This window comes from Capra hircus, chromosome 12, assembly GCF_001704415.2.
Source record: "Capra hircus breed San Clemente chromosome 12, ASM170441v1, whole genome shotgun sequence".
NCBI lineage: Eukaryota > Metazoa > Chordata > Mammalia > Artiodactyla > Bovidae > Capra > Capra hircus.
The window spans coordinates 33,957,500-33,968,598 of record NC_030819.1 but is presented as its reverse complement, the minus strand read 5'-3'; the positions used below and the strand labels follow the sequence as shown (position 1 = coordinate 33,968,598).

The 11,099-nt window shown below is 42.5% G+C and overlaps 1 protein-coding gene across 1 annotated transcript; it reads left to right on the top strand.

The window, feature by feature from the left end:
* Positions 1,668 to 9,250, top strand: ACOD1 (aconitate decarboxylase 1). Its single transcript, XM_005687669.3, has 5 exons — positions 1,668 to 1,725; positions 3,155 to 3,316; positions 5,021 to 5,110; positions 6,325 to 6,530; positions 7,640 to 9,250. The coding sequence occupies exons 1-5, from the start codon at positions 1,714 to 1,716 to the stop codon at positions 8,583 to 8,585; spliced, it is 1,416 nt and encodes a 471-aa protein (XP_005687726.1). The 5' UTR covers positions 1,668 to 1,713; the 3' UTR covers positions 8,586 to 9,250.

The window sequence follows — 11,099 nt, the reverse complement described above, 5'->3', positions numbered from 1 at the left end:
GCCTCACCCCCAACCCGTGTGTGGTTCTGACTTAAAACCAGGGTATCACCCCCAGCCATCCAGAGAGGTTCCTAATGCCTTGACCGTGTCTCCAGAGCCCCAACCAAGAGAAGCAAAGCACTTAACCTCTTCTCTGAGAGACACTGACTGCAGGAAAGATAGCCGTTTGAATTTTTATGCAGAACCATTTAGTTTCTCTTTGTCTCAAATTCTTTCTTCTGTGACAGGACCCAGGTAGAACCCCAAGGCTCTAGGAGATTTCCTCTGAAATTAACAGGCAATCATCCTCAAAGAAGAATTCTGCCACTTCACCTGCAACCAAAAGCTCAACCTTTCTGGTACCCCCTGTACAAACCAATGGCGCAGAGCTAGGCAGCCTGAGGGCAATGAGAATTCCCTAGAAGACCAGAGCTAGGTTCAGACTAGCTAACCTGAAGTGACCGATTATAAACAGAAAGGCCCAGACAAGCTGTGTTCAAGTCCACTTGGGCCATAGCAGGGAGGCCGGCAATAGATCCCGGAAACCAGGCAGAGGACCAGGAGCCAGTGATCTGCATGCACTGGAAAATGCAGTTCAGGAGCGAACAAGGTAACATCTGAGAAGAATTGTGATAAACACTCAACGCCCTTCTAGGTTCTTAATCTCAGACAACCAGAAACTTCTGGAAGGCATATTTGTCCCTGACAATGGTGACTAGCAGAGGTGAAATGGAAGGGGAAAATGAGAGTACTCCTTAAATACTGTGCATGCCATATTTCACTTAACCTGTTGCAGAAACTAGTACTCGAGAAACCAAGTACCACACTCGGAGAGTTGAAGAACTCAGGTTTATTACACCAGCGGGCCCAGGGGAGTTAACACTCCAAGCTCTGAGCCCCGAACAAAGGGTTTACAGAGTTGTTATAAACAGACTGTAGTGGGCAACTCTAGCTGTTAATAGGCTGGTTTAAACTACGGGGTTTCAGGAGCATGGGAACAGTGGTCAAGATGGGGAGGAGGATGCCTAACCTTTACACAAACCCGCGTGATTAAGCAGGTTTGCAGGGGCTGGGCGATTGCAAAGAGCAGGACAAAAGTGAGTGAGATAAACTCCAGTTCCTAGTATTGCGAGTTCCCACTTTCTGAGACTATGTGACCTACACAATCTAGATTTTGCAAGGGGCAAGCTGAGTTACAGAGGCAGAAGGAGAAGGAGATTATGTAAAATTTCAACTTTTTCTCTTCAAATCAAGTCACATTTGGGGGACATTTAATTTTTTTCAATTTTCATTACAATATTGTAAGTTAGTTTATGACTTCTATTTTATTTTTTTGCTGATCTTTTCCAAAAATCCATGTCTACTTCCCCAGAACAAAATTGAGAACACCTATATAAAAGAGTGTGACTATTTTTCTGATTGTGATGGATAGCATCTAGGCACAAGATGCCTAGTTTTGCCATCAACGTACTTTTCTGATATCTGTGAGGACTCATTTGATCATTGCTACTGTACTTTCTAGGTTTATTTAGTTAGTTTACTGGCAAGTTAAACAACTCTACAGAGGAAGTTGAAGTGATTTTAGCTAGGAGGTGTTGAAATAGTGGAAATTTTCAAGTTAGAAAAAAAATGAAAGAGAATGGTTTTGAGAGAAGGGAGAGATATAAAAACAGTCACCGGCCACCAAATTTCTCCTCAATTCACTCCGGAGACAAGCCTCCTCTTTAGAACAACATGATGCTCAAGGTATTGCTTCCTTTTATGGGGCTTATTTAAACTGGTTTTTCTAGCTTTCCTTTTCTTCTCAGCTTTCTCAGTTCCTCTCCTTTGAAGAGTTACCTGCTTCTACCTTAAAAAATGTCATTTCAATATTTCACATAGCCTCTGGATGGTCTAATTAAATGCATTTTGTTTCTCATCAATGTTTTGCTAAGAATAGATGTAATTCTCTGATTAAAAAAAATAGGAAGAAATGAATCAGTTAAAGTTCATGGAATTTTAACCTTCTAGTTTAGCAATTATCCATTATGATGTTGCCATACTGCTTTTCTAATTATCTGTCTACCGTCCTTAGTCCCCTGGAGAAGATACGTATTTTTGTGGTAGGAACCATAATATCTTGGTTTGGTATTCTAGAGTGCTTAGCACAGGGCAGACACATAGCAAGATCTCGTGAAATATTTATTAAATACGTGCATGAGTGTGTCCTAAGTCACTTCAGTCATGTCAGACTCTTTGCAACCCTATGGACTGTTGCCCACCAGGCTCCTCTGTCCATGGGACTTTTCAGGCAAGAATACTGGAGTGGGGTTGCCATGCCCTCCTCCAGGGGATCTTCCCCATCCAGGGACTGAACCTGAGTTCTTTATTTTACCATAATTTATGCATTAGTCATAGCATCTTTACTAAGAACAGATGTAAATGCCAGGAAAATAATCAAGGCCAAAAAGATATTTTAGAAATAGACGGCCCAAGGTGAAAGACTGCTGAGGAGTTGCACATTTTTTTCCTGGTGTTCCCTTCCTCAGGGGCCACAAAGAGATCATTTATTCTTTGGCACATGGGGTGGTGCTCAGGACTCGTCAGGGGGTCTGCTGGGGTCCCCTACTATCTTTCTTTCTTAAGTTTTTTATTTTTTATGTGGACCATTTTTAAAGTCTTTTTTGAATTTGTTACAATATTGCTTCTGTTTCATGTTTTGGCTTTCTGGCCCCAAGGTATGTGGGATCTTAGCCCCCTGACCAAGGATCAAGCCTACACCCCCTATATTAGAAGGTGAAGTCTTAACCATTGGACCATCAGGAAAGTCCCCGGGACCTCCTCCACGCCCAGGCATGCTCACTTGATGGGCCAGATAACCCTCCTCTCCTCCCCTTCTTAGTCTCTTCCTGAGCCCACCAAAGCCCATCACACTCTGTGGCCACGATCCGCTTGCTACTCTGTGTCCTCAACTCAACTGAGGACAGAAACTGGCCGTCGTCCATTTCCACACCCCTCTGCCTTGTACCTGTGTTCACTACACATCACTTTTTAGGATCTGAACTTAATTTGACCAACTGGGTTTTCTGCAGTGAAGCACACTCTTTATGCAGAAGTACCTTGCGTTCTCATGCGGAAAGGAAGTGTGTGAATACAGAGTAATTGCAGCACTCCTCTAACACTCTTGCCTTTAAAGTCTGTCACAGAAAGCTTTGCCAAAGTGATCCACGGCTTGCAGGTGGGACACCTGACAGATCGTGTCATTCAGCGGAGCAAGAGGATGGTTCTGGATGCTCTGGGAGTGGGGCTTCTGGGAACCAGCACTGAAGTGTTTCACAAAGCCAGTGGATACAGTAAAGTAAGGACTGCTCCATGTCTACTTTAGAACTGAAGCCAGGTGTACACACACACCTGTTTGTGAGATGTATCCAGGGATACGCATTTCTGTTCTACTGCTCTACTCTTCATTTTAGAGAGAGCGCCTGCTGAATATAGCATGCTGGTTTCCAGTTTTATGCTTTTCTATCCTTCTAACCTAGATAGCATATTCAAAAGCAGAGACATTACTTTGCCGAATAAGGTCCGTCTAGTCAAGGCTATGGTTTTTCCTGTGGTCATGTATGAATGTGAGAGTTGGACTGTGAAGAAAGCTGAGCGCCGAAGAATTGATGCTTTTGAAGTGTGGTGTTGGAGAAGATTCTTGAGAGTCCCTTGGACTGCAAGGAGATCCAACCAGTCCATTCTGAAGGAGATCAACCCTGGGATTTCTTTGGAAGGAATGATGCTAAAGCTGAAACTCCAGTACTTTGGCCACCTCATGCGAAGAGTTGACTCCTTAGAAAAGACTCTGATGCTGGGAGGGATTGGGGGCAGGAGGAGAAGGGGACAACCGAGGATGAGATGGCTGGATGGCATCACTGACTCGATGGACGTGAGTCTGAGTGAACTCCGGGAGATGGTGATGGACAGGGAGGCCTGGCATGCTGCGATTCATGGGGTCGCAGAGAGTTGGACACGACTGAGTAACTGAACTGAACTGATGCTGTATTTGTTGTTGTTGTTCAGTCACTCAATCGTGTCCAACTCTTTGCGACCCCATGGACTGCAGCACGCCAGGCTTCCTTGTGCTTCACTGCCAATTTGTTCAAACTCAAGTCCGTTGAGTCAATGAGGCCATCCAGCCATCTCATCCTCTGTTGCCCACTTCTCCCCCTGCCCTCTATCTTTCCCAGCATCTGGGTCTTTACCAATGAATCAGCTCTTCACATCAGGTGGCCAAAGTATTGGAGTTTCAGCTTCAGCATCAGTGCTTCCAATGAACATTCAGGCTTGATTTCCTTTAGCATTGACTGGTTTGATCTCCTTGCTGTCCAAGGGATTCCCAAGAGTCTTCTCCAGCGTGAGAATTTGAAGGCATCAATTTTTCGGTGTTCAGCCTTCTTTATGGTTCAACTCTCACATATGTACATCTATGCTTTATATTACCTGAGGCTTAATATACATCCACGTCCTTTACTAAGTCACTGTCTTAATACCAGTCTTAATCTTAAGGCTAGCAATGTCTCAAGTTGATTACTATTATAACTGAAAGCACAGTTTTACCTGAGAGTCTTGGCAGCTATAGCACCTGCCCTGAGCCATTTGCTCTTGAAAAGATTTGAAGATTTTCTGGAGAAAAGCCTGGACCATCCTGCAGGTGTTTACATTGGAGATGTGCGCCCACGCACCAAAGAATACTCTTGATAGAGACGACCAGTCCACCTTTTCATAGTGTTTATCTCCAAGGAGTAAATAAGAGTAAATTCAGACTTCATTCTTTGGTGCCCTTAGGGATCACAGTCTGGGATTAAGTGACAGCATCTCCTCTCCCTTCCAGGGAGAAAGTTGTATTTTTCTTCTACAAGGAAGAGAGAAATCCAATAACTAGGGCTTCAATCTAGCACAAGGGGCTCAATAAGGGGTAATAAAGTAGTGTCTCCAAAGATGAAGAACAACTACTGAAATGGTGACTTGGCATGTGGGTTCAAACCCTGTATCACTGATTGATATTATTTCATTCCAGACCTATAGTTCCAATGTATCCAGCACTGTTTGGGGCCAGCCAGAACTCAGGCTCCCACCAACCTATGCTGCTTTCGTTAACGGTGTGGCTGTAAGGAGATTTCCATTTTTTTCTACTGTTCAACAATCAGAATAATTTCAGAGCCAGAAGATATCTCAGAAATTTCCCAGTTTTCATATTCTACTGATGAGTTCACTGAAGTTCAGAGAGGTGGAGGGGCCTGCCCTCTCTCCTATGTTGTAATTTCAATTTCATGTTTTTACAGTGAGTTGATGTTTTTTGAAATTGTGAAGAAGAGGAAATAAGATGGAAATATTTTGATAAAAATGCTCCTAAGTTATCTCAACTCTAAATTAAATATCCAGAGTAAATTCCTTCTTAATCCCTTCTGCTGTGGCCAGTATCAGTTTCTATTTAGCAACCAGCCTTTCATTCAATCAGCAGATATTTATCAAGATAGAAACAATGACCATCTGGTGTCTCTTTTTTCTGAACCAAAAATCAGGACTTCTCATCTGAGAGACAATTTATATGCCTTTTCTGTGTGTCAGGAGCAGTCTACAAGATATAATTTGGATGTGAACTTGTTGGGATTTCTGAGATATTTTCATGGTTTACGGGGACAGTAGTTCAGAATATCGAAAGTCAAATCTGTTCGTGCATCCACAACTAAACATCCAGTAAGCCATGGGGAAGGCACCAGCTACGAGACAAAAACCTATTTTAAATTGAACTTCTGGTTATTACCATTTCATGGAAGGAAAAGCAAGTGACTGGGATGAGGAGGAATAAAACCTTATAGCAGAAAATAAAGATCTAAAAATATAGCTTACTAGTTGATCTGGGTTCAAGAGTTCTTGCAACTTCTTTATAGATTTGAAATTATTTCATAATAAAAAGGGCTCTGGAAATATGGCCTGATATGGAATAAATGACATTAAATTCTTCATGTGACTTGTTGAAAGGTCAAAGAGGGAGGGAGGAGAAGCTACCTAATTCTACAGCTTTGTTTATAGGTATGGATCTTTCCGATGGTGGCCCCTGAGTAAGACCCAAGCTCCTTGCAGTTCACTAGCTGCTCTGGAAGGTCCCACTTAATCTGGCCAGAGGATAGCATATCTAGTGCCCAACCATGTGATTAAGAATCACAGCCAGTTCATAGGTTTAATGTTCAGAGGATCAGATCTAAAAATGTCACATCAAACAAGGTTGTTACTGAAATAAACCCTGGCTGGTCCAAAAGCCATCACATGAAGGGAGACACATTTAGGTTCTGGTTGTTGTTTGTGTGTCTATTCACACAGATCCACTCAATGGATTTTGATGACACGTGGCACCCTGCCACCCACCCTTCTGGAGCTGTCCTTCCTGTCCTCATGGCTCTATCAGAAGCCCTGCCACCAAGTCCAAAGTATTCTGGCCTTGACCTGCTGCTGGCTTTCAATGTTGGTATTGAAATGCAAGGCCGATTACTGCGTTTCTCCAAAGAAGCCTGTGACATACCAAAGAGGTATGGAGAAAGTGCGCCCCCTCCTGAGGCAGCCACCTTCCCTCCATCTGTTCGTCATTCTCTCTGTGGAGCTTTCTGATATAGAGGTTGGCTCAGTGGAAGTTGTTGTCATTAGTACTGGCAGTTAAGTCCACTCAACCAGATATCAAACTGTTTATTCCATATAGAAAAGTGTGATCTCAGAAGTGCTAGTGAAAAGTCTCCTCTGGGTTTAGAGAGCCAATTGAGCAACCAGGACCATAAACAGATCTGGATTCCCTCACCCCAAGGTGATTATGACGTGCTGGCCTTCATGGGTACTCCGGACAGCCCTCAGCTCATCTCAAAGCAGAAATATACTTTGGTATTTCTAGGGTCCTTTAGATGAATGAGAACAGAATACCCTAAACCTGACTACTCAACCCACAGATCAAAAATGGTCCAACGCTGACTGTATCAGATGGTTCAATCTAATATTTATTTTGCCGTTTGTTCCAGCCTTCTGGGGGAGGAGTAAATAAGAATATTGAGTGAGCGCTCACAGTTTCTATTGAGTTTTTACAGTTACTTACAGAGGCTTTCAGCAATCAACAACTTTTGCTTTCTGGGCAATAACTGTAACAGTGAAAGTGAAGTGAAAGTCACTCAGTCGTGTCCGACTGTTTGCAACCCCATGGACTATACAGTCCATGGACTTCTCCAGGCCAGAATACTGGAGTGGGTAGCCTTTCCCTTCTCCAGGGAATCTTCCCAACCCAGGGATCAAACCCAGGTCTCCTGCATTACAGGCAGATTCTTTACCAGCTGAGCCACCAGGGAAGCCCAACTATAACAGTCCCATTTGTAAGTAATTTACTATGGGTCAGGCCCTATTGTAATTATACGAGTTTATTCAAAACTCCAAGGGAGTTTTACTATTATGATGATGATGATGATCACTTTATGTAAGAGAAAACAGGTACAGAGAAGTTGAATAACTTTTCCAAGATCGCATAGCTAATAGGAGGAAGAGCTGAGATTTGAATGTAGGCCTTAGGGCTCCATTAGCTCAGCTCCTGACCACTGAACTATACCGCCCCCTGGCAGCTGAAGTTTGTAAGTCTCCACCTCTGTGTTCTTTTGTTTTTCAGATTCCATCCCCCCTCAGTGGTGGGAACCCTGGGGAGTGCTGCCGCCGCATCTAAGTTTTTTGGGCTCAGCGTGACAGAGTGCCAAGAGGCCCTGGCTATTGCTGTTTCTCACGCTGGGGCACCCATGGCAAATGCTGCCACTCAGACCAAGCCACTTCACGTGGGCAATGCTGCCAGGCATGGGCTGGAAGCTGTTTTCCTGGCAATGCTGGGTCTCCAGGGAAACAAACGGGTTTTGGATTTGGAGACAGGGTTTGGGGCCTTCTATGCCAACTATTCTCCTAAAGTCCTCCCAGACCTAGATTCACACACTTGGCTTCTGGAGAAGCAGGATGTGGCCTTCAAGCGTTTCCCTGCCCATTTGGCCACCCACTGGGTGGCAGACACAGCTGCATCTGTGAGGAGGCACCTTGTAACAGACAAAGCCCCACTCCCCATTGACCGCATTGACAGAATTGTGCTTCGAATTCCTGATGTGCAGTATGTGAACAGGCCCTTCCCCAAATCCGAGCACGAAGCCCGCCACTCGTTCCAGTATGTGGCCTGTGCCATGCTGCTCGACGGTGTCATCACTGTCCCAGCCTTCCACAAACGCCAGATCGACAGGCCGCAGGTGAGAGAGCTGCTTGGTAAGGTGGAGCTGGAGCACCCTCGAGACAACCTACCAAACTTCAACACACTGTACTGTGAGATGAGTGTTGCCCTCAAGGATGGAGCCGTCTTCACAGAGCGTTCGGATACCTTCTACGGTCACTGGAGGAAGCCTCTGAGCCAGAAGGACCTACAGGAAAAGTTCAGAGCCAATTCCTGCAGGACGCTGTCCTGCCACGCTGTAGAAAGGCTTATAGAGATAGTAGAAAACCTAGAAGACCTGGAAGATTGCTCTGTGCTAACCACACTTCTGAGAGAAACCTCTCCACCAAAGATAGCTTCCAAATCTATCTAGCATTTAACAGTTCCATCATACAATCTCTCCTATGGCTTGACAACATCCACGTGACTTTGTATCAGGGGAAATTCAATTCTCTGCTTTAAAGAACAAGGGTCTGTCCTGGGAATAAGTGCAGCAGGCTTCAGTGCTTCAGAGCCCAAACACAGAACTGGATATATATGGACGCAGTCTTATCTTGTAAAATTTGCAAGACAGTTCCAGTTACCTATTTTGGCAAGCTAATAAATGTGCAAGAAACACAGAGAAGTTTATTTTAAAAGCATTCATAAGGTTGAAATTCAAGTCACCTGTACTTAGCTTAAGCTTTTCAGGAGTTATTTATGAACCTTTATGAACCTCAAGGCATGAGAGGGATTTGAACTTTTACATAAAGCTTGCTGACAGTGAAGATGGCTCTGGTCTGTTGTGCCACCAGCAGACTTCTTAGACTATGGGTTATAAGAATCCCTTCACGATGGAGGAGATGCTATTGGGTTTAAAACAAGGGCTTCATTGTTTCAAATCCTGCTTCTGCCACTGACTAGATGTGACACTGGGCATGGTTTGGGGTATCCCTCTAGTTTTGCTTTATTTTTTAAAAAGTATAAAAATAAAGCAGTTTGACTCTAAAAGCAGTATTCTTAATACAATCTATCACCTTTCACTATAAAAAACAATTTGAGACTAATATCATGGATGTAGAATCTGAGATGTAAAAAAGTATGACAACCAAAACATAGCATATATGTGGACGGTCAAATAATATTAAACTGTATAAAACAATTAAAATGTCTTGCGGGGTTAAAATTGCCACATTAGTATTATATATACATAAGCAGGAAGTTATTAAAGTTCATTTATTCTAAATTCCTTGCATTGTCCAAGAAAAGGGCAAGCTATTAACTCTAGACTTTGACTTGCAACTGTGTATGTTGACATTTCTAGGGTAACTATATTAAAAAACAACAGTAGAATGTATCACTTCCAGGTTAATAGAAGAAGAAATAAGGAATTGGGTGAAAATAATCCAAAGTAAAGTAAGAAAGGAAGGGGAAAAGAAATACAGAAAAGACAGAACAAACAGAAAGCACAATATAAAATGACAGGAAAAAACCAACTATATCTATAATTACAAAAAGAGTAAATGGACTAAATGCTCCAGTTAAAAAAATGCAACAACCATGAACACATTCTTTTAAATGCTTGTTTTATTAACAACTGCTTTACTTGTCACAATTCATTCATTTTACATTTTATGAGTTTTAGTAAATGCATAGAGTCATGAAAATATTTCTGCAACTCAGTTTTGGAAAACTACCACTTCCAAACACCCCTTAGGCCTGCTTGCAATCAATTCTCACTCCCATCTCCAGTCCTTAGCAGCCAATGATTTGCTTTCTATCTCTGCAGTTGTGTCTTTCTCCAACATTTCATATAAATGGAACCATACAATATGCAGTCTTATGTGTCTGGCTCTTTCACTTAGCATAAGAGTTTAAAGATTTTTTCCACATATGTATAAGTACTTTATTCCCTTTCATTGCTGAGTAGCACCCACCGTATGGATATGCTGCTAAGTCACTTCAGTCGTATCCGACTCTGTGAGACTCCATAAACGGCAGCCCACCAGGCTCCCCTGTCCCTGGGATTCTCCAGGCAAGAACACTGGAGTGGGTTGCCATTTCCTTCTCCAATGCAGGAAAGTGAAAAGTCAAAGTGAAGTCGCTCAGTCGTGTCTGACCCTCAGTGATCCCATGGACTGCAGCCTTCCAGGCTCCTCCGTCCATGGGATTTTCCAGGCAAGAGTACTGGAGTGTGTTGCCATTGCCACATTTGTTTACCCATTCATTGGTTAAAGAGAAGGTAGAGAGTTTCCATTTGGGGCTGTTATGGATAATGCTTCTATGAACATTCACAAACATGTCTTTCTGGGGACATATCTTTCCATTACTCTTGGGTGGATTCCTAGGAGCAGGAGTGGTGGACCATTTGGTAAGTACATATTTATTTTTATTAAAAACTGTTTTCCAAAGGAGCTTTATCACATTACATTCCCGCCAGCAATGTATGATGGTTTCAGTTTCTCCTTATTTTCACCAAACTTTGGAATTATCAGTCTTTCTCATTTTAGCCAGTCTAGTGAGTATATAATTGTATCTCATTGTGGTTTTAATTTGCATTTTCCTGATGACTAATTCTTGTCCATTTTTGCCTATTATTTTAATTAGGTTGTCTTCTTATTGAGTTTTAAGACTTCATTTTCTATTCGGACCATAATTCTTTAATAAATACATGTTTTACAAATATTATCTACCAATCTGTGACTTGTCTTACTGTATTTTTAATGGTGTATTTTGAACAGCAAAACTTTTCAATTTGATCAAGTATTTTTTTGCCATTTTAAAAAATAATTTTTGTTCTTACTTTTGGCATTACTGGAAGGTATTTTAAAAATTCAGTTATGTACTTTATTCAAGACACATAAAGATAAAGAAAAGCTGAAAGTAAAAAAGATGAGGGAAATGTCAA

What these genes read in the sequence shown, in the direction of transcription:
- ACOD1 (XM_005687669.3), top strand. An exon ending in AAGCCAGTGGATACAGTAAA is followed by an intron (nt 3,317 to 5,020) that starts GTAAGGACTGCT and finishes ATTTCATTCCAG; the next exon opens with ACCTATAGTTCCAATGTATC. An exon ending in GCCTGTGACATACCAAAGAG is followed by an intron (nt 6,531 to 7,639) that starts GTATGGAGAAAG and finishes TTTGTTTTTCAG; the next exon opens with ATTCCATCCCCCCTCAGTGG.